Source organism: Palaemon carinicauda, chromosome 20 (assembly GCF_036898095.1).
Source record: "Palaemon carinicauda isolate YSFRI2023 chromosome 20, ASM3689809v2, whole genome shotgun sequence".
NCBI classification, from domain to species: Eukaryota; Metazoa; Arthropoda; class Malacostraca; order Decapoda; family Palaemonidae; genus Palaemon; species Palaemon carinicauda.
In genome coordinates, this window is record NC_090744.1 from 115,589,984 (window position 1) to 115,614,983 (window position 25,000).

General features: G+C 35.0%; 2 protein-coding genes across 2 annotated transcripts in view; one reads left to right on the forward strand and one right to left on the reverse strand.

The window, feature by feature from the left end:
* The window catches only part of LOC137614406 (uncharacterized), a 59,505-nt gene that overhangs the window by 28,862 nt on the left and 5,643 nt on the right, over positions 1 to 25,000 (forward strand). The gene's annotated exons all lie outside the window — the stretch shown is intronic.
* LOC137659626 (oplophorus-luciferin 2-monooxygenase non-catalytic subunit-like) lies at positions 11,896 to 18,770 on the reverse strand. The gene is made up of 5 exons (XM_068394471.1): positions 18,722 to 18,770; positions 17,782 to 18,552; positions 14,854 to 15,009; positions 14,312 to 14,425; positions 11,896 to 12,048 (listed from the first exon to the last, which is right to left on the reverse strand). Exons 2-5 carry the CDS (start codon positions 18,452 to 18,454, stop codon positions 11,906 to 11,908), a joined length of 1,086 nt encoding a protein of 361 aa, XP_068250572.1. The 5' UTR covers positions 18,455 to 18,552; positions 18,722 to 18,770; the 3' UTR covers positions 11,896 to 11,905.

Consider the following 25,000-nt stretch of genomic DNA (forward strand, 5'->3'; position numbering starts at 1 on the left):
AAGCTTTCCATCCCATGCTTATCATTTTTTTTTTCAGTCGCACGTCTGAGGATTCACTTATTGTGTGTCCTAGGAAGGTATATTAATTAACAATCTATTATTTGTTGTCTCTGCTTTTTCATTAATCTTAGTTTTACTCATACTCATTTTCAGTCCTACCTTTCTGTTTTCTCTATTCAAATCTTCTATCATTTTTTTTTTGCAATTCCTCTCATGATCCACTAAAGAGAACTATGTCATCTGCATATCTTAACTTGTTGAAGTATTCCCTATTAATCTTAATTAATCAATTGTATCATGGCTCTCAGGTCCCAACACTGGGCCATTATGTCCCAAATTTGTAAATCCTGAAATTGCTCCTTGTCCAACCAGAAAATCCTTTGGTGGCTATTAATTATAATTGATTAAATGTTGATTTGGAGCGTTATCTTTTTTTTTTTTTTTTTTTTTTTTTAACAGTAGGACCACAAGACGAGTATTACATAAATACTAAACTAATACAATAGCTGCATCATGACAATAATACAATTACTATGTGGGTACATTAAGGCAAATAGTGTGAAGTTATACAGCAATGCAATTACTTTTGGGGGAATCGACGATAGAAATAGTATTATATTATTATTATTATTATTATTATTATTATTATTATTATTATTATTATTATTACTAGCCAAGCTACGACCCTAGTTGGAAAAGCAGGATGCTATAATCCCAAGGGCTTCAACAGGGAAATATAGCCTAGCGAAGAAAGGAAACAAACTATATAAAAAGAAATAGAAAATTAAAATAAAACATTTTAACAACAGTAACACCATTAAACTAATAAAATATTTTAAGAATAGTAACACCATTAAAACAGATATTCCATATATAAACTATAAAGAGAGACTTGTGTCAGTCTGTTCAACACATGAAATCTTGTTAATGCAACAATGTGGAGTAACAAGAAGGTTATTTATTGACACAAGAAATCCTGCTAACAAGGACAGCATCATCAACATACTCTAGGTCTGCTAAATTCCTATCACCAATCCAGTCCAATCCTTCTCCACCTTCCCTGACTGTTCTACGCATTACAAATTCCATGAGGAGGCTAAACAACATAGGTGACAACACATTCCCTTGGAGTACTCTGCTGTTCACTGGCTACATGGCTGATGACTATGAAGCGCAAAGTAGGAGATGATGAATGGAGAAATATTGAATTAAAAGCTCAAGATAGAGACGACTGGGGAAATCTTATCGAGGCCCTTTGCGTAAAAGGTGTAGGAGGAGATGATGAAGATGAAGAAATCCAATTGCAATTACTCGAGAGATGGGAACATTTCTAGGAAATCCTATTCTCAGGAGAAACAGAAATACTGATGTTGCCACATGCGTATATATTTCAAATGTTTCGACATTTCAAATGTCATCATCAGTGCTACCTAAAGTAAAGATAATAGAAACAGTACAATTTCAAATTAAGGCCGGGAGCACACTAGCGACTCTGTGGCACCACAAAGCCACAGCATCATGTGGTGGGGATGTGGTCTCGCATAGGTTTCCATTGTTTTCAAAGCCACGCCACGCCTGTGGCGGGGATGAGCGACAGAGAGCGACAGTAGCTTGCCACAGTCGCTAGTTTGCGCGTCAAAATTTGAAAACAATGGAAACCTATGGGAGACCACATCCCCACCACATGATGCTGTGGCTTTGTGGCGCCACAGAGTCGCTAGTGTGCTCCCGGCCTAAAAATTACATAAAATATTCTAGGCCTGACCTCAATTGTAATACCTCTACTGTTCCCCTTTTCGTAACAAACTGATATTTTATTCAATTTGTATGTAGTTTTAAAATAATTATTTATTTTATCTAATTTTTAATTTGAAATTGTTTTGTTTCTTTTGTCTTTAATTTAGGTAGCACTGATGATGACATTTGAAATGTCGAAACGTTTGCCATGAATATGTATGTGAAGCAATGAATGATTGTGGATACAGCAATATGATGACATTATGGAAGCCAGGTCCCCTTATTGTTCAAACCCCCCAAAAATGCACTTAGGTCCACAAGGACTTATGTCATTCCCGGAGATATAATTATAGATATAAAGACTCAATTAGGCACTCTATTCTAGTGATAGAGTGAGTCAGTCTGGTGAAGATCTTGAGATAGCGAGTCGATAACCCTGAATGGAACCTTGATTTGCATTTTTTTTGGAGACGAAGTTAGATCGAATTGAAGTGGTCGTTATTGATTAAGCTTATCTAATGCAGTTTGACTCTCGTGGTTGTTGTTGTTGTTAAGCAAGATAAGGGGGTAGTTAACACTTGTCACCAACATTCTGGCTATTCTTATTGAACGTATACACTTATGTGTATATTATAGATGAAGATATGTATATATTTGCATATATATAGCCTACATATATATATATATATATATATATATATATATATATATATATATATATATATATATGTATATATATATGCATATATATGTATATATATATATACTGTATATATACTGTATAATATATATAATATATATAACCTATATTGTGTGTATATATATATATATATATATATATATATATATATATATATATATATATATAACATATAGTATATATATGTATATATATATTTATATATATATATACAAACACATGAAGAAGCTCAAATAAAGAAATGAACAAACGAAATGCCGGTAGGTTTTGTTCGCAGCGAAAAATTTAATTCTGTTAAAAATGTAACAGTTTTCAATAAGTTAGTCAAGCAAACATAGTCCATTGCAGAAAAAAGGCCTCAGACATGTCCTTCCACTCGCATCTGTTTAAGGCTTTTCTCTGCCTGTTTATACCAGCAAATTTTCTTAGTTCGTCCGTCCACCATCTTCTCTTCCTTCCCTTGCTGCTTTTGCAACCTATAGGAACCCTTTATGATTTTTGTACATTTTTACCAATTTACGATCAAAACGTTGTTAAGCCGTAAAGAACGACTACCCGATGACCTTTATTCTCAATATCCATCTATTATTTAATATTCTCATTGTATGTCCTAACCATGTCCATTTCCTTTTTCTCACACGTTGTCAAAATATCCTTGACTTCAGTTTGCTTTCGTATCCATGTTGCTCTTTTTCTTTCCCTTAATGTTATTCCTATCATTATTCTTTCCTTAGCTTTTGGAGTTGTAACTTGTTTTATGCTCTAAGGCTTTAGTGGGGATCCAAATTTCTGATCCGTAAGTTAATACTGGTAGGACCATCTGGATATCTGATTAAATACTTCTCTTTTAAGAGGAAGTGGCATTTTACTTTTCATAATCACATTTTGTTTATCCAAAGCTTTCCATCCTATGCTTATCATTTTTTTTTTTCAGTCGCACGTCTGAGGATTCACTTATTGTGTGTCCTAGGAAGGTATATTAATTAACAATCTATTATTTGTTGTCTCTGCTTTTTCATTGAACATAATCTTAGTTTTACTCATATTCATATTCAGTCCTACCTTTCTGCTTTCTCTATTCAAATCTTCTATCATTTTTTTGTAATTCCTCTCATGATCCACTAAAGAGAACTATGTCATCTGCATATCTTAACTTGTTGAAGTATTCCCTATTAATCTTAATTACTACATTTTCCCGATCTAAATTTTTTAAAACCTCTAGGCATGCTGTGAATGATTTAGGAAAGATGGAGTCTCCCTGTCTAACTCCTTTCTCAATCGGAATTTTCTCACTATCTCGTAGATTTAGGCTTGCTGTACTTCCTGTATAGATATCCTTAAATGTTCTAACATAAGATTAATCCATTTCTTGTCCTCGAAGGGCTTTCATTGCTGTTGAAGTTTTGACAGAATCAAAAGGTTTTTCATAATATATAAATGCCAAACAAGGTATTTTTATACTCTGTTGATTTTACCATTAGCTGGTCAGTTGTTCAGTGCCCACTTCTAAAGTCTGCCTGCTCTCTCTCTCTCTCTCTCTCTCTCTCTCTCTCTCTCTCTCTCTCTCTCTCTCTCTCTCTCTCTCTCTCTGACAATTGATTGCATAATAGATGGAAGAGCTTTCATGCTACCAAAACACGCGGAACATCACATAAAATATTTGCAAGAATGCTTTATACCTACAGCTTGGAAAAACTCATCATTATACTAGATTTAAATCAGAAAAAGAGAAACAAAAGACCTGAAAAATTTCGCTTGTATATATATATGTATATATATATATATACATATATATATATGTATATATATTTGTATATATATATACATATATATATGTATATATATATATTTATATGTCATATATATTGGCATATATATAATGTATGTATATGCATATATATATATATATATATATATATATATATATATATATATATATATATATATATATATATATATATGTATATATACATTATATATATATATATATATATATATGTATATATATATATATATATATATATATATATATATATATATATTACATATGCGTAAGTAAAGATAGGTAGTAGGATCACCAAGTTGTGAGTCAGCGTTGAAAGTTATTAGAACCCTTGATTGGCTAGAGAGTACTACCTTGGATCCATCTCTGATCACAGCTCATTTGTTGAGGGGACCGTACTAAAGGAGGTCACACTTGTTTTTTCTGCATTTGTCCACATGATAAAGAAACAGTACAAGTGAATCTTTATCATGGAACACTGCATACTGGAATAAGTGAGACTTCTTTCCTCTGCTGAGTCCATCTTGTAGATTATTCGATTTTACCAGGAAGGCTGGAATGCACTTGGCACTCTCTTGATCCAGAAGGTTCATAGGTACCATAACAAACCCAAAAGCTTTTCTTCCAGTATTCCATTACATTGGAATCTCCTTTAGAGGAGCGTATTAAAAGAGGTCACACTTGTTTTTTCTGCATTTGTCCACATGATAAAGAAACAGTACAAGTGAATCTTTATCATGGAACACTGCATACTGGAACAAGTGAGACTTCTTCCCTCCACTGAGTCCATCTTGTAGATTATTTGCATTTACCTGGAAGGCTCTAATACACTTGGCATTGAGAACTTTTCTCTCAATGGCTTTTGATCCAGAAGGTTCATAGGTACCATAACAAACCCAAAAGCTTTTTTTCCAGTATTCCATTACATTGGAATCTCCTTCAGGGGAGCGTATTAAAAGAGGTCAAACTTGTTTTTTCTGCATTTGTTACACATGATAAAGAAACAGTACAAGTGAAGCTTTATCATGGAACACTGCATACTGGAACAAGTGAGACTTCTTCCCTCCACTGAGTCCATCTTTTGGATTTTTTGCTTTTACCTGGAAGGCTGAAATACACTTGGCATTGAGAGCTTCTCTCTCAATGGGTTTGGATTCTGAAGGTTAATAGGTACCATAACAAGCCAAAACACTTTTTCTTCCAGTATTCCGATACATTGGAATCTCCTTCAGGGGAGCGTACTAAAAGAGGTCACACTTCTTTTTTCTGCAATTGTCCACATAATAAAGAAACAGTACAAGTGAATCTTTATTATAGAACACTGCATACTGGAACAAGTGAGACTTCTTCCCTCTGCTGAGTTCATCTTGTAAATTATTCACTTTTACCTGGAAGGCTGGAATGCACTTGGCACTCTGTTGATCCAGAAGGTTCATAGGTATAATAACGAACTTAAAAACTTTTCTTCCAGTATTCCAGTACATTGGAATCTCCTTCAGGGGAGCGTACTAAAAGAGGTCAAACTTATTTTTTCTGCATTTGTCCACATGATAAAGAAACAGTACAGGTGAATCTTTATCAAGGAACACTGCATACTGGAACAAGTGAGACTTCTTCCCTCCACTGAGTCCATCTTGGGGATTATCTGGTTTTACCTGGAAGGCTGGAATACACTTGGCATTAAGAACTTTTTTCTCAATGGCTTTTGATCCAGAAGGTTTATAGGTACCATAACAAACCAAAACACTTTTCTTCCAGGATTCCGGTACATTGGAATCTCCTTCAGGGGAGCGTACTAAAAGAGGTCACACTTCTTTTTTCTGCAATTGTCCACATAATAAAGAAACAGTACAAGTGAATCTTTATTATAGAACACTGCATACTGGAACAAGTGAGACTTCTTCCCTCTGCTGAGTTCATCTTGTAAATTATTCACTTTTACCTGGAAGGCTGGAATGCACTTGGCACTCTGTTGATCCAGAAGGTTCATAGGTATAATAACGAACTTAAAAACTTTTCTTCCAGTATTCCAGTACATTGGAATCTCCTTCAGGGGAGCGTACTAAAAGAGGTCAAACTTATTTTTTCTGCATTTGTCCACATGATAAAGAAACAGTACAGGTGAATCTTTATCAAGGAACACTGCATACTGGAACAAGTGAGACTTCTTCCCTCCACTGAGTCCATCTTGGGGATTATCTGGTTTTACCTGGAAGGCTGGAATACACTTGGCATTAAGAACTTTTTTCTCAATGGCTTTTGATCCAGAAGGTTTATAGGTACCATAACAAACCAAAACACTTTTCTTCCAGGATTCCGGTACATTGGAATCTCCTTCAGGGGAGCGTACTAAAAGAGGTCACACTTCTTTTTTCTGCATTTGTCCACGTGATAAAGAAACAGTACAAGTGAATCTTTATCAAGGAACACTGCATACTGGAACAAGTGATTCTTCTTCCCTCCACTGAGTCCATCTTTTGGATTATTTGCTTTTACCTGGAAGGCTCTAATACACTTGGCATTGAGAACTTTTCTCTCATTGGCTTTTGATCCAGAAGGTTCATAGGTATAATAACAAACCCAAAAGCTTTTTTTCCAATATTCCATTACATTGGAATCTCCTTCAGGGAAGCGTACTAAAAGAGGTCTCACTTATCTTTTCTGCATTTGTCCACATGATAAAGAAACAGTACAGGTGAATCTTTATCAAAGAACACTGCATACTGGAATAAGTGAAACTTCTTCCTTCTGCTTACTCCATCTTGTAAATTATTCCATTCTCCCTATCCATCTGATTCTTCTTGTTATGTACTTTATGAACATGCTCTTTTTTTTCTTTTTTCCTCTTCATTTGATTTTTGTTGCAGTTATCTCTTTTTTTCTCCTTCTTTCCCTTGTTCCCCTTCTCCTGTAAATATTGCCCTATCAAAAGATGATTGATTTGCTGTGCTCTTAGAATTTCCCCCTTAAGTGTTTTGATTTTCTTGTCCTTTTTCCCCAATTTTGTATAGACGTGTCTGTCAAGTCTCCTGAGACCATCCTTTAGATATATATTTTTCTCCCGCATCTCCTCATTTCCTCTTCTTAATTCTGCTATGTCCCTCTTTAGTTCCTCAATACGAGTGGTGTTTATTTTCTCCTTCTGATTCTTGCTATTCTCTTGTTTCTGAGTCTCCTCTTTTTCGTTCTCCATCTTTTCCTCCTGATTCTTGTATTTTTTCTTAATCTTCTTCTTTCCTTTCTTCTTTTCCTCCTGATTCTTATTTTTTTTAATTTTGTTCTTTCCTTTCTTCTTTTCCTCCTGAGTCTTATTTTTCTTAATTTTCTTCTTTGCTTTCTTCTTTTCCTCCTGATTCTTATTTTTCTTAATCTTCTTTCCTTTCTTCTTTTCCTCCTGATTCTTATTTTTCTTAATCTTCTTCTTTCCATTCTCCATCTCTTCCTCCTGATTCTTGATATTCCTTTTTCTGGGTCTCCTCTTTATTCTCTCTTTCTCCTCCTCCTTATCCAAAGGCACAATAACACGTTTAGGTCCACAAATGATGGAGATTGGCCGACTTTTGATGAACTTCCTGATAGCATCGATTCGGTTGAAAATCCGAAGCAAAAAACACCTTCCACAGCCTAACCTAACACGGAACACTTCGACGGGGTGCTTACTCTTCCTCGCTGAGCGAGACACCGAAATATATTCAAATCTACGACTTTCACTTTTATCATGATGACAACAACATTCACATCTAATCATTTCATTTTTACCATCGTATTTTTTCATATCTACATCAAATTCGTCTGCGTAATAAAACTCATTGCCCTCCCAATTGTATATCGGTCTTTTCTGAATATGCTCCTTCTTTTCTTTGATCCTCTCCTCCTGTGTAAATAGCCTCATCAAAAGGTCATTGATTTGCTCTTCTCTGAGAAGGTCCTTCTTGAGTGGTTTGATTTCCTTTCTATTTTTCCACATTTTTTTACGCTTGTGTCTGTCTTGTCTCCTGAGACAATCATTTAAATATCTATTTTCCTCCTGCAGATCCTCCTTTTCTCTTCTCAATTCTGCTATTTCCCTCTCGAGTTCTTCAATACGAGTGGTGGTTGTTTTTTCCTCCCTCTCTTCCCGATTCTTATTTTTCTTTTTAATCTTCTTTCCTTTCTCCTTCTCTTGATTCTTTTTCACCTTTTTAATTGTATTGTTCTTATGCTTTTTATTAATGTTGTCCTTTGCATTCATTTGATTAAATTCCTCCTCTTCTTTTTTATGAATTTTTTCCTCTGGATTTCTATTCATCTCCTCCTTTTTGTTATTCTCCTTTTTAATTTTATCGTTCTTATTTTTCTTATTTCCATTGTCCTTCACAATCTTTTTATCAAACTTTTCTTCTTTCTTTTTAATCTTCTTCCTCTTCTCATTTCTTTCCTTTTCATTTGCTTTCTGATTTGCCTCCTGTCCTAAGAGCTTTATTTTTTCAATGCTCTCCTCCGCAGCACCTAAGCTTAAACTCTCCCCTAAACGGCATTCCAGAATCTCGCCCAAATTTTCATCTAAGTCAAGTGTGACGTTTTTTCCGTCCTTCCTTTGCATGTAACACATATTGCATTCAGGCGTGTCACTCACTGACGAGGTAAATTTGTAATTATTTGAAGAAGATGTTACAAAAGAGCACTTGAAACGTTCAATCTTCTCGTTTTTTTCACCCATGAACTTAACTCTCTCACACTCTGATAATGCACTATTTGAACATAATGAAATTAATCTGTTACTTACTGGATTTCTTTTATAAATAGATATCAATCTGTCTACATCCCTCCCAACTCTTGTTAGGCTAGCACAGACAGATACAACTTGTGAACAACACGACAAAAGGGTACTTACGTAAGCCATAATTACTATTAACTACCATAGCACCCAAATCAACCTTATTATTAAAAATGTCAGAGAGAGAGAGAGAGAGAGAGAGAGAGAGAGAGAGAGAGAGAGAGTCTCTGTGTTTGCTTCGACAGAGAGAAATCCACTACTCTCTAAATCTTTGCTTGTCTTCAATCGAAATGCCGGAGCTAAAAAGTCTCCGGGTAAGAGAGAGAGAGAGAGAGAGAGAGAAAGAGAGAGAGAGAGAGAGAGAGAGAGAGAGAGAGAGATAAAAAACTATTTAAACACAAAATAAAGAAATACAGAGAGGAATTAATAAAAAAATCGATAGCAACGGGAAAGATTTATTCATGGTTTTCTTTCTATCAGCGAAGACGCTTCTGAGACAAATCTAACTCGGAGATCATTTTTTGGAAAGTCTTCATTAATCTTCGTTCATTCCCAGAAAGTAATGTTCATCTTCAGCATGAATTTCATTTATATTCGTGTTAACAATTAAGGAAATAGTCGAAAGAATAAGTAATCACAAATGTTTCTGATCGATAGGAATCTTCGAAGTGTCTTCGAAGGCTGAAGGAAAACAGGATGAATTCTGAAGGAAAACAGGATGAATTCTGAAGGAGAATAGTATGAATTCTTAAAGAAAACAGGATGAATTCTGAAAGAAAACAGGATGAATTCTGAAGGAAAACAGGATGAATTCTGAAGGAAAACAGGATGAATTCTGAAGGAAAACAGGATGAATTCTGAAAGAAAACAGGATGAATTCTGAAGGAAAACAGGATGAATTCTGAAGGAAAACAGGATGAATTCTGAAAGAAAACAGGATGAATTCTGAAAGAAAACAGGATGAATTCTGAAGGAAAACAGGATGAATTCTGAAAGAAAACAGGATGAATTCTGGAGGAAAACAGGATGAATTTGACGCTGAAAACGATCTGGCCTCTTCCAAGATTTCTTTATTCTCCATTCATTTTGACTCCATTCGTGGAAATTCTTTCCTATATTAATGACCAGAGAGAGAGAGAGAGAGAGAGAGAGAGAGAGAGAGAGCATTCTTGTCATAGTTCATTTCCGTTTATTCCCAGACCGTACCATTCGTCATCCGTGCAAGTCTATTTACAATTTGTCTTCTTCTTCTTCTTCTTCTTCTTCTTCTTCTTCTTCTTTACCTTCAGTAAATATTATAAGCAATCCCATATACCATCGTTCAATTCATATTAGAAATGGGTTCCTAATCGTCCTAAGAACTATTCTGAAAATGTCTAATTATTATGAAAAGAGAATTAACATACGGAAACGGTCAGCAAAGCGACTGGTCTACTTCAATGTCAGAGAGAAATTATTATTATTACTATTATTATGATTGTGATTACATGGTTATTATTATTATTATTATTGTTGTTGTTGTTATTATTATTGTTTATGTTGGCGATTAACTCGCTAAATTCAGCCAACTTTTCAAGTTTATAATTATATGTTTTACGTGTTATATATATATATATATATATATATATATATGCGTAAAAATTACAGGAAAACGTGATGCTGAGATGCAGAAGAACCACAGGGAAAATGAAAATACGAAATATACGATCTCAAGTCCTGACTAGTTTCGTGATACTTCTTCAGAGGAACTAGTCAGGACTTAATCGTATATTTCGTATTTTCATTTTCCCTGTGGTTCTTCTGCATATATATATATATATATATATATACCGTGTTGTATTTTTGTCTAGGAGAATGTGTGTGTTTCTTGTTTCAAATAGTTTTTTTTAGTGAAAAAAATTATTTATTGCTACAAATACCATTTTATATATTTATTCAACCTCATCTGGTTCCGTTGGCAATCCTTTCCTAATCGGGGCACCCATTTATTTACATTTTTCTTAAAAAATTACAGGGTGAACTGTTTAGTTTAGTACTCCATTTATTTTTTCCATTTTCTTTAAATATGTAGTAAGATAGTCAAAGAAAATTGACAAATTATATGGGAAACTAAACTAAATAGCTCACCCCATAATTCTTGAAGAAAGGTAAATAAATGGGTACCCCTTAAGCAAACTATCCGTTTTATTTTTTAAACCTCTCTCTCTCTCTCTCTCTCTCTCTCTCTCTCTCTCTCTCTCTCTCTCTCTCTCTACGGTATGTTCTGCTTATTTTTTGTCTGCTCGTGTATATATTTACAATTTTTATGGTATACTTGCTCTAAAAATACATAAAGTGCTAGAGACGATAAATGAATAGGCCAAAGGCGTTAAATTTACCAAGAAGAAGAAACATGAGAAATATGTGAATCCCTCTTGCTCATGTTTTGGATTTTTTACCTGGGGAGAGAGAGAGAGAGAGAGAGAGAGAGAGAGAGAGAGAGAGAGATTATTCAAGTTAATTTTCACTCAAAGTAATGCTAATTTTGTGATGTCTTTCGTAATCTTTCCACATCTTTTCATACATTAATTTCACATTCCAAAGGGAACTGTACCAACCGTGTGTCACCCGATCGTACATAATTCATTTTGTGTATATATTATGCTTGTATCTTCGCTCTTCCCTCGCACTAAAAAGAACCAGAATAAACATGTCTGCGTTTCTCCTATGTAACATTGTCTGTTTCTCGAACATGTAATTTCCTGTTGCCTTGAGGTTTTGTATATAAAGGAGAGTGTTCTATAATAAATTGACTCAGTTGCTTTCACACTGCCTTTGAGTTCACAACCTTCTCTCGGCCCGTCACAGAACCTTTAACAATAAAAAATCATAAGATATCAATAGGCTTTACACCTAATAAAATCCAACTTTATTGATTAAGACAGAATAATTAGCACATCTCTTCGTAGTATGACGGATCCAGCGTCTGCAACAACCTTCCATCCTGGCATGTCTCTGCCCCGCCTAATTTGCCCATAAACTCGCTGTTGGTCACTAGCCAGGCGATCTCACACCCGCACGAGAAAGGGTTCCCTGTGAAAAAGTAAAATTACTTTTATAAGAATTGAGATCCTTTATAGAGGAAACGGGGACATGGGCAGTGTCTTGTAGAATAGACTAGAAGAAGATAATGCTGTTCCATGATGACATAAACTGATGAAAACTTAATTAGGGAAACAGTTGAAGATCAATTGAAGAGCCCCTCTGGAAAGAGATGGGGCATCAGCGTAATGAAGAAATTTGTAGCAATAAAGGAAACAGTTGAAGATCAGTGTCAGAACCTCTATGGAAAGAACTCAGGCATCAGCATAATGAAGAAATTTATAGCAAATATAAAATGAAAATAGGAGAAATAAGAAATTTTGGGGAAAGAAATTGAAAAAAGAATTCTGGGAAAAGACAGGAAACAGTTAAAGAAAAGAAGAAATGGATAAAAAAAATAGGAATTTATTAAAGAAAATGTCCCACAGTCTTATATATGTGGAATTTGATACGGCAATATTGCCTATACACAATTTTTTTAATGAGGCACATTTGCACCGACTCGCAGGGGTGCCCTTTTAGCTCGGAAAAGTTTCCTGATCGCTGATTGTCTGGACAAGTTAATTCTAACCAATCAGGTAGCAGAAAACTTTTCCGAGCTAAAAGGGCACCGCTGCGAGTCGGTGCAAATCTGCCTCACTAAAAAGAATTGACTATAGTTATGAAAGCGAGTCTAGTCTATACATGCTCAAAGTAAGAGCAAAATTCAGGGGAATTTCATAGTTGATGTTTGTAATCTTGGAAAATGATATACCGTAGAAAATGTGTTTTCAAGGCAATATTAGGAAAATTAAAAGAACATGATATAAATTGACACGTGAGGCCATGAATTAGCAATAAATTTAAAAGAACCACAAAAGCTTGCCAAAACTGATATCAAGATATTACCTAACCTTATTTCAAGGTCGTAAGTGATACCGCATAAATCGAGCCGGCGCTTACATGTATATATGGTACATTATATATGTATATATATACATAATATATGTGCATATATACATCAATAAAAAATAATTTTTGGATGTATATTCATTCAGAGTAACATCATAATGGAAGTTAGGTAAACCTCGAAGTGGTATGGAGATATTTTACGATATACTGTGTGCTCGACATTTTATTATTATTATTATTATTATTATTATTATTATTATTATTATTATTATTATTATTATTATTATTACCTAAGCTACAACCCTAGTTGCAGAAGCAAGATGCTATAACTCCAAGGGTTCCAACAGGGAAAAATATACTAACCCCAGCTCAAATCTACCGGAGCAAGATGGCTGCGGTCTCATGGCATCTATTATATGATATCTATGAAAATTGGTGTTTATGGTTACGGGAAAAAAAGTTCAATTACAGTACAAGCTAAGAAGGTCTTCCTGTATCTATTAGTTGATAAAGTACCAGCTAATGTGTTTTCGTTGAGTGGATAGTTTGGAACCATTATACAGACCAGAGTTGAAAAACAGTAAACTAGAAACTGATGAAGTTATGAAGACAACTCAACAAGATCATGTAATGAGAGAGAGAGAGAGAGAGAGAGAGAGAGAGAGAGAGAGAGAGAGAGAGAGAGAGAGAGAGAGAGATGAACAATAAAAGGATAAAGAGTATGGGCCAAGAATATCGTAAGAGAAATAGTAAATTAAAAATTATTATTATTAATTATGCTACAACCCTAGTTGGAAAAGCAGGATGCTATACGCCCATGGGCCCCAACAGGGAAAATAGCCCAGTGAGAAAGGAAATAAAGAAACTGATAGAATAGTGTGCCCAACTGTACCCTTAGGCAAGAGATCTTTAATCCAAGATAGTGGAAGACCATGGTACAGAGGCCATGACATAACCCAAGACTAGAGAGCAATGATTTAATTTTGTAGTGTCTTTCTCCTAGAAGAGCTGCCTACCATAGCCCTTATTGGAAAGTAGCCAATGAACAATTACATTGCAGTGGTTAACCCATTGAGTGAAGAAGAATTGTTTAACCATATCAGTGTTGTCAGATGTATGAAAGAGGATATGTAAAGAATAGGCCAGGCTATTCAGTGTACGTGTAGGCAAAGATAAAATGAGCTGTAACCAGAGAGGAATCCAATATAGTACTGCCTGCCCAGTCAAAGGATCTAATACCTCTCTCCCGGTAGTATCTCAACGGGTGGCTGGCGCCTTGGCCAAACTAATGAATATACACGATGAATGGAATGAATTAGAAATGTAATCAGTGAACAGACGATATTCAGTATTAATAGTTTACCTTCTGCATATAGGAACGTCAGACCTCCTTCGAAGTATGGTCTCCAGACTCTCTCCTCCAGCTGTTCCAATCTATTGTCGGCAAGATTAATGTTTATTTTCTGACCTTCTCCAACTGAAATGCATTCCATGTATTAGTCAAGTTTTGTAAGTAGTATAATGTACATATTTAGGATTTTTAATCTATCTATCATCTTATCTATCTATTTACCACGACATACGTAAGATGTAATCAAAGTCACCTCTTTCCTAACTTGGGTAAATTAACACTCGCTTCATAAGGCCGGGAGCACACTAGTGACTCTGTGGCGCCACAAAGCCACAGCATCGTGTGGCGGGGATGTGGTCTCCCATAGGTTTCCATTGTTTTCAAAGCCACGCCACGCCTGTGGCGGGGATGAGTGACAGAGAGCCACAGTCGCTAGTTTGCGCGGCAAAACTTGAAAACAATGGAAACCTATGGGAGACCACATCCCCGCCACACGATGCTGTGGCTTTGTGGCACCACAGAGTCGCTAGTGTGCTCCCGGCCTAAAAACTCACGTGTAAAAGCTCCAGCCGATACGTTCGAAATCTGGTTGTTTTCCACATGAACTCCGACCATGTAGTAGTCGCTCTGGACCATGTTCTCGGGCAGATGGGTCAGGTTGTTCGAGCGCAGTATCAACCCCGAAAGGCGTCTGAAGCCCGTGAATGTTCCTGTATGGTATTATTATTATTATTATTATTATTATTATTACTTGCTAAGCTACAACCCTAGTTGAAAAAGCAGGATGCTATAAGCCCAGGGGCTCCAACAGGGAAAATAGCCCAGTGAGGAAAGTAAACAAGGAAAGATTAAATATTTTAAGAACAGTAACAACATTTAAATAAATATTTCCTATATAAACTATAAAAACTTTATTAAAACAACAAGAAGAGAAACAAGATAAAACAGTGTTCCCAAGTGTACCCTCAAGCAAGAGAACTCTAATCCAAGACAGTGGAAGACCATGGTACAGAGGCTATGGCACTACCCAAGTCAAGAGAACAATGGTTTGATTTTGGAGTGTCCTTCTCCCAGAAGAGCCACTTACCATAGCTAAAGAGTCTCTTCTACCCTTACCAAGAGGAAAGTAGCCACTGAATAATTACAGTGCAATAGTTAACCCCTTGAGAGAAGAAAATTTGTTTGGTAATCTAAGTGGTGTCAGGTGTACGAAGAAAGAGTAGGATATATAAAGAATAGGCCAGACCATTTGGTGTATATGTAGGCAAAGGGAAAATGAACCGTAACCAGAGAGAAGGATCCAATGTAGTACTGTCTGGCCAGCCAAAGGACTCTATTACTCTCTTAGCGGTAGTATCTTAACGGGTGGCTGCTGCCCTGGCCAACTTACTACTTACGAAGGGATCTTTTGGTTAGTTTTCCAGGTTTTATATATATATATATATATATATATATATATATATATATATATATATATATATATACATATATACTAACGTTGTTTGATATAATCATTGTTAAATCTATTGATTTTATTAAAAACTTTGAATGGGTAAATCATTGGTTTAAAGATTTAAAGGTCCCTCATGAATGGCAGAAACAAGGGACAGTGACAATGCCCTAGCTAGCAGGACAGTGTCCTAGCTAGCAGGACAGTGTCCTAACTAGCAGGACAGTGTCCTAGCTAGTAGAACAGTGTCCTAGCTAGTAGGACAGTGTCCTAGCTAGTAGGACAGTGCCCTAGCTAGCAGGACAATGCCCTAGCTAGCAGGACAGTGTCCTAGCTAGTAGGACAGTGCCATAGCTAGCAGGACAGTGCCCTAGCTAGCAGGACAGTGCCCTAGCTAGTAGGGCAATGCCCTTGTTAGTAGGACAATGCCCTAGCTAGCAGGACAGTGTCCTAGCTAGCAGGACGATGCCCTAACTACCAGGACAGTGCCCTAGCTAGCAGGACAATGCCCTAGCTAGCAGGACAGTGCCCTAGCTAGCAGGACAGTGCCCTAGCTAGTAAGGCAATGCCCTTGTTAGTAGGACAATGCCCTAGCTAGCAGGACAGTGTCCTAGCTAGCAGGACGATGCCCTAACTACCAGGACAGTGCCCTAGCTAGCAGGACAATGCCCTAGCTAGCAGGACAGTGCCCTAGCTAGCAGGACAGTGCCCTAGCTAGTAGGGCAATGCCCTTGTTAGTAGGACAATGCCCTAGCTAGCAGGACAGTGTCCTAGCTAGCAGGACGATGCCCTAACTACCAGGACAGTGCCCTAGCTAGCAGGACAATGCCCTAGCTAGCAGGACAGTGCCCTAGCTAGCAGGACAGTGTCCTAGCTAGCAGGACAATGCCCTAGCTAGCAGGACAGTGCCCTAGCTAGTAGGGCAATGCCCTTGTTAGTAGGACAATGCCCTAGCTAGCAGGACAGTGCCCTAGCTAGCAGGACAATGCCCTAGCTAGCAGGACAGTGCCCTAGCTAGCAGGACAGTGCCCTAGCTAGCAGGACAGTGCCCTAGCTACCAGGGCAGTGTCCTAGCTAGCAGGGCAATGCCTTAACTAACAGGACAATACCCTAACTAGCAGGACAATGCCCTAGAGACTGGCATTACGATCAGCGCCCAAGCCCCCTCTCCACCCAAGCTAAGACCAGGGAGGGCCAGGAAATGGCTCCCCAAAGTAATAATAGTAGGCTAATAATAATAATAATAATAATAATAATAATAATAATAATAATAATAATAATGATAATAATAATAATTAGGTATGGGATAATTTTATAAACATGTTTCATTAAACATTATGAGTGACTGGCATTTGGTTTAAATTTCTTGCCTCTGAAATTCTCTCTGCATTCTCCTTATATAGAAAATAGTCTCTTTCATAAAATGTAAACAATAATATTCTATTTTTTGTTTTCTTTTCGGTTAACCTACAGAAAATGTTCACACTATAGAATTACCAATATTAGCATTATTGCTTTTTAGAAGTTCAGATCAAACATATGTTATAATTTAGTATCAACTTCTACTGGCTGATCTTGGAGCAAGAGCCCGTGTTGGCTTATAGTTTTTATAGGAAATATTTATTTTAATGTTGTTACTGTTTTTAAGATATTTTATTTTCCCATGTTTCCTTTGTTTCCTTTCCTCACTGGGCTATTTTTCCCTGTTGGAGCCCTTGGGCTTATAGTATCCTGCTTTTCCAACTAGGGATGTAGCTTAGCAAGTAATGATAATAATAATGATGATAATAACAATAATAATAATTAATGACAACTGATAATAGTAATTTTGATAATAATTAATAATAGTTAATAATGATTAATAATAATAATAACAATAATAAAAATTATTAATGATAATAATAATGATAATAATTTATGATAAATAGTAGTAATTATTAATAATAATAATAATAATAATAATAATAATAATAATAATAATAATAATAATAATAATATGGCAATCTTAATCTAAAACAACCACAGTCAATACCTGGGTGTATCTCCGTCAGTCCGCAATCCCCACAAGTAAAGTCGTAGAGATTTGGCAAACTTTTCAACCCGTCAACCGGAATGTCGGAAATCGGGTTGGAACTCAAGTCGAGGTTCTCCAGCGTGCTCGATTGCAACGTCGGGAAAGCAGAAAAACGATTTCCTTCTACGCTCAGCGTCCTGAGAACACCATACTGGCGTATTTCCTCGAAGGGGAAAGTCCTCAGGTTCTGGTGTGTGAGGGTTAGATACTGGAGGAACCCTCGACTTCCGAGGAAGACGTTTGGCTCTATCGCTTCCAGAGTTCCCTTGGTGAAAAAGAAGCTCTTGAATGTCACATCCCCGAACGTCCCAGCTTCCAGGTGTCTTAGGGCCCCGTTGTTCTGCACCGTGAAGAAATGGAGGTGGTGGTCCTCGAAGGTTCTGTTGAACACGTTTCGAAGTTCCTCTTCGCTCCGCACGGGAGAACAGTTTAAATCCGGTCCCCATGGGGCCATGATACTGCATTTGCATGGGTAGATATAATCCGGGTCTGGGCAAAGTGTTTGATAGACAGGGGATAGTTTTTCTGTATCATCCGACGCTTCGTTCATTTCAACAAGTGGTGTTTGAAAAATAGCACCAATAAGCAAAGCAAGCCTAGATGCTTTGCTTGAAAATCGTAGAAGACCCATTTTAGGTTGCTATCGTAAATAGACTAGACTTTTCGACGTCTATATCACACAGTTTTAGGTCAACCCTATGTCTTGCTCTCCTTAGCTGTCAACAATATCTGAAAGACAAAAAACTCGAGATTAAGAAATATTCCACGACACTTTGTCAACTTCCACTGACTGTCCAGCGTGTTAAACACTATAGAGGCTGTCTGAGTAAAGATATGGCAGTAATTTTAGTTATCTGGAAGCGTTTCAAACGCTTTAAAGTCCTCTGATGTTCCTCACTACAGAGTTTGTATGCCTTCTGAGGCCAGAAAGTTTCTGGTAGTAGTACTTTTATCCCAAATATTTAAGGTGGTGAAACAGAAACAGTTGTTTTGAAGATGATATCTGGGAATGGTGACATCTGTTACGAGTATTTTCACAACTAAGTTCAAATACTGGACTTTTTCACTTTATTGTTTATAAATAGTTTTAGATTAATGTCATAAGTAAACATGAAACTCATTTTGAATGTTTAATGGCATAGTTTCAGAAAATGAATTTATGAGAAAAATGGAGCGAAGATTAAAATTCTTTTTCATACATTGATTATGTATGTGATGTAAGATGTCTAACTTCATCACCATTTACACTCTTATCTCATTTCGTTTTCAAACCGACAATGTCTTCTCTTTTTATCATTTACTTAGAACATCTTATGTTCTCAGGCTGACATGAGTCTTTTTATAGTTTATATATGACATATCTATTTTTGACGTTGTTAATAGTTTATATGTGACATATCTGTTATTGACGTTGTTGATAGTTTATATAGGACATATCTGTTTTTGACGTTGTTAATAGTTTATATAGGACATAGCTGTTTTTGACGTTGTTGATAGTTTATATAGGACATAGTTAATAGTGTATATGTGACATATCTGTTTTTGACGTTGTTAATAGTTTATATAGAACATATCTGTTTTTGACGTTGTTAATAGTTTATATAGGACATAGCTGTTTTTGACGTTGTTAATAGTTTATATAGGACATAGCTGTTTTTGACGTTGTTAATAGTTTATATAGGACATATCTGTTTTTGACGTTGTTGATAGTTTATATAGGACATAGCTGTTTTTGACGTTGTTAATAGTTTATATAGGACATAGCTGTTTTTGACGTTGTTAATAGTTTATATAGGACATATCTGTTTTTGACGTTAATAGTTTATATAGGACATAGCTGTTTTTGACGTTGTTAATAGTTTATATAGGACATGTCTGTTTTTGACGTTGTTAATAGTTTATATAGGACATATCTGTTTTTGACGTTGTTAATAGTTTATATAGGACATAGCTGTTTTTGACGTTGTTAATAGTTTATATAGGACATAGCTGTTTTTGACGTTGTTAATAGTCTATATAGGACATATCTATTTTGACGCTGTTACTGTTTTTTAGAATGATATATTGTTAATTTATTTTCATCATTTATTTATTTCTTATTTCCTTTCCTCACTGGGCTATTTTTCCCTGTTGGAGCCCTTGGGCTTATAGCATCTTGCTTTTCCAACTAGGGTTGTAGCTTGGCTAGTAATAATAATAATAATAATAATAATAATAATAATAATAATAATAATTGGTAGTAAACCAGTAAATTGATTTTCTATCATTGATTTAGATTTCTGGTAATCAAATTTGCTCTAATACATACATACATACATACATACATACATACATATGTACATTGTTTGTTTATTAGTGAAAACCTTCCTGGCCGCAATTTTGATCGTAGAGTAATGAAACTGTTAGGAATTAGCTGTTATGTAAAAAGCTGGAAATTATTAAATTTTGGAAGATCGAGGTCAAAGGTCAAGGTCACGGTCAAGCAAAATGTCCAATTCACATTGTTGTCACAGAGACTTCAAACTTGGTTCATATTTGAGTGTATAAAAATCCACGCCAATTAATACACGTTAAGGTCAAAGGTCAAGGTCGAGCAAAAGGTCGAGATATAAGCTGCCGCGGCGGAGGTCTGCGCTCTACTGAATGCCCCTCTAGTTATGTTTAATTTTGACGCAAAAAAATAAATCTGCAGGTTTTTTTTTTTTTTTTTTTTTTTTTTTTTTATGAAAGCATTGCTGTAGTCAGAATAAACAGCAGTTTTTACTAAAATTGCACAAAAAGTCACTGAATATATAGAAATCTTTATCTAAGGTCCCCCAACCAAAATAAATCTTCTAAGCTGATAATATAAGGAGCATAAACTTACAGTTTAAAAAAAATGCAATTTTTAAACAATAGAAAAACTGACATTTTGCTGAAAAATTCAAGAAAATTAAAGAAATCAAGATAGTAACGGTAAACTGCTTTGTTAAAATACACACACACACACACACACACACACACACACACACACACACATATATATATATATATATATATATATATATATATATATATATATATATATATATATATATATATATAATATTTTTTTTACGGAATTCAAGAAATGATAACACATTATTATTACTATTATTATTATTATTATTATTATTATTATTATTATTATTATTATTATTATTATTATTATTATTATTATTATTAATTGCCAAGCTACAACCCTAGTTGGAAAAGCAGGATGCTATAAGCCCAGGGGTCCCAACAGGGAAAATAGCCCAGTGAGGAAAGGAAACAAGGAAAAATATTTAAAAAACGGTAACATTAAGATAAATATCTCCTATATAAACTATAAAAAACTTTAACAAGAGGAAGAGAAATAGCATAGAATATTGATTATTTTTTTTGAAGTTTTAAAGACGAAACTTTCCCATATTACTGAGAAATTAACTGTATATTTCAGAAGCTTTCATCGCCGCAATCGAAGGAACCCGTTTAACCACGCACAGGGTTGCCAGGTTTTCCAAGTGAAAAAAAGGCCAAAGTCTGATCAACTGCACCTTTAAAAGGCCAACCTAATAGAAAAAGGCCGAAAATATAGCATTTAAGGCTAACCAATTTCAAAAAGGCCAAATTTAGGTATTTAGCACGAAAAAAGGGACAAATTTAGAGGGTCTTTTGGCCCGAAAAAAGGCCAAATGGCAACACTGACCACGCACTCCTGACCCACATTCTGCCACTAGCCTGAAGGATAGTCAGTCGCTCCCTTATGAGAATGGCTACGCAATTCTATTGGCCTTGCGCTCTAGCCCACATTCATAGCAGTTATCGTATTATTCCATTAAATAAACGAGTATATATAACCGCTTCAACTACAAGAAGGAAATATAGAGAATTAATTCATAATTTCTATTAATTTGCATTAGCAAATCCATTTAAAAGTTCAGCCTCTAGTAAGAAAAAAACCGAGTATATATAACTGCTTCAACTACAAGAAGGAAATATAGAGAAATAATTCATAATTTCTATTAATTTGCATTAGCAAATCCATTTAAAAGTTCAGCCTCTAGTAAAAAAAAAAACGAGTATATATAACTGCTTCAACTACAAGAAGGAAATATAGAGAAATAATTCATAATTTCTATTGATTTGCATTAGCAAATCCATTTAAAAGTTCAGCCTCTAGTAAGAAAAAAAACGAGTATATATAACTGCTTCAACTACAAGAAGGAAATATAGAGAAATAATTCATAATTTCTATTGATTTGCATAAGTAAATCCACTCGTGTTTTCATGAACAGTCAACGTATTCGGAGCCACATTTTTTACAGTTATCGTGTTATTCCAGTAAAAAAACGAGTATATATAACACCTTCAACTACAAGAAGGAAATATAGAGAATTAATTCATAATTTCTATTGATTTGCATAAGCAAATCCACTCGTGTTTTCATAAACAGTCAACGTATTCGGAGCCACATTTTTTACAGTTATCGTATTATTCCATTAAATAAACGAGTATATATAACACCTTCAACTACAAGAAGGAAATATAGAGAAATAATATATAATATTTATCGATTTGCATAAGCAAATCCACTCGTGTTTTCATAAACAGTCAACGTATTCGGAGGCTCAAAACCTCTGTTCTGGGCCCCGCCCATTTAGCCTCTCATTCCAGGGCATTTGGGCAGCCAATGTAGAGGGTGGGCATTCTTCTCTCGTGTGCAACGGAGCATATCCTACCTTGATATGCTCATTTACTAGAGAAGAACGCCCCAGTGATATTGTATTAGATATTCTTTCGGTTTTAACGTGAAACGATAAAGGATTTGAGTCTATAAGGATAAAGGCAGTGCTGCCCTGAGAATTATTGTGCTCACTGTAAGAGAAGAAGATAATCATTTTCGTGATGGCAAAGGTAAGGAGTGTGCTAGCTTTAATGTGCGTGTGAATATATATATATATATATATATATATATATATATATATATATATATATATATATATATATATATATATATATGTGTGTGTGTGTGTGTGTGTGTGTGTGTGTGTGTGTGTGTGTGTATATATATATATATATATATATATATATATATATATATATATATATATATATATATATGTGTGTGTGTGTGTGTGTGTGTGCCTGTATGTATGTATTTAGGTGTGTCCAAACCATTGCATTTCATTTTAGAAATTATCACTATTATAGAATAGTAATAATTTCTACAAGTGTACATTAATTGTGGAGAAAAACATTTTTTTTAAATGTGTGTACCCAGTAATACAATACTACCCTAATAACATACGATCACTAATAACATCATCTTGTTTTTATTAATTAAATTTTATGCAATTAGAAATAGGTGGTCAAGGTGTGATCATTAACTTATTCTCAGTTTTAGTATATTCATGTGGTCTTTTTAAACTCTTTTTGTCAATTTATGGCCTATCACACGCATGCATCAACTCCCTGCTATGATTTTTTCATTATATCGACTCCTATGAAATTCTTTTAATTTTCCTGATGTTGACTTGAAAATAAATGGTCCCTAGTTACAAACATCATCTATGTATTTCCCCTGAAATTTGCTTTTACGTTCGGTATTTTTAAACTCTTCAGCTATGGCAAGCAGCTCTTCTAGGAGAAGGACACTCCAAAATCAAACCATTGTTCTCTAGTCTTGGGTAGTGCCATAGCCTCTGTACCATGGTCTTCCAGTATCTTGGGTTAGAGTTCTCTTGCTTGAGGGTACACTCGGGCACGCTATTCTATCGAATTTCTCTTTCTCATGTTTTGTTAAAGTTTTTATAGTTTATATAGGAAATATTTATTTAGATGTTGTTACTGTTCTTAAAATATTTAATCTTTCCTTGTTTACTTTCCTCACTGGGCTATTTTCCCTGTTGGAGCCCTTGGGCTTATAGCATCCTGCTTTTCCAACTAGGGTTGTAGCTTAGCAATTAATAGTATGGCCTTATCCATATCCACATATATAAGACTGTGGGATATCATATTGTATAAATCCTATTTTGCATTCCTTTCTTCATTTATTCAACTGTTTCCTCTATCTTTTTCATGAAATATTTTCATATTTTTTTATTCCTTTCCCTAAATTCCAAATTTCTTCTATTTTTCTTATATATTCGCTACAAATTTCCTCAATATGTACTGTTAAAAATATGCATTAAAAAACACTGAATGTTTGGCAACATTTATTCCAGGATTTTTACCATTTTAAAAACGGATATATTGACGTAAAGGAGTGATATTACGGTCACCAACCCGTAAAAGATAATAATATAGTAGGGTAAAATTACGGTCACCCGTATTTCACTGAAATAAGGCTGAGAACAGTAGATTTCTACGGAGAATTTCCGATTAAAATTACGGTTTTTTTTTTTTTTTTTACTGTGTGGCTGCTGCAACTTTTTCCATAGGAGCTCTTCAATTGCCCTTCAACCGTTTCCTTCATTAATATCTCCAGTTTATGACGTCATTGAACAGCTTTATCTTCTATTCTATTCTACAAAGACTACAAGATGCTGGCTATATTCCTTTTTCCTCTATGATATCACAGTATGAAATATTTGATGATTTTTCATACACATTTCATATAATTTATTGTAAGTTTTTTCAGCGCTGTCATTTATCTTTTATTTACACTCCAAATGTCTTTATTATTATTATTATTATTATTATTATTATTATTATTATTATTATTAATTGCTAAACTATAACCTTAGTTGGAAAAGCAGAATGCTATAAGCCCAGGGGCTCCAACAGGGAAAATAGCCCAGTGAGGAAAGGAAACAAGGAAAAAATAAACATTTTAAGAATATCAAAATAAATATCTCCTATATAAACTATAAAAACTTTAACAAAACAAGAGGAAGAGAAATTAGATAGAATAGTGTCCTCGAGTGTACCCTCAAGCAAGAGAACTCTAACCCAAGACAGTGTAAGACCATGGTAGAGAGGCTATGGCACTACCCAAGACTAGAGAATAATGGGTGGTATTAGAAGTGTTATAAGTAGTAATTATAAGTACTTGTAGGCATAAGGGGGTTATGATATGAATAATTATATTCACGATGATAATGATGGCGAATGGAGATTTTTATTATTTTTTTACGTGGTTTATTTTTCGAAATACTTATTTATTTAACAATTA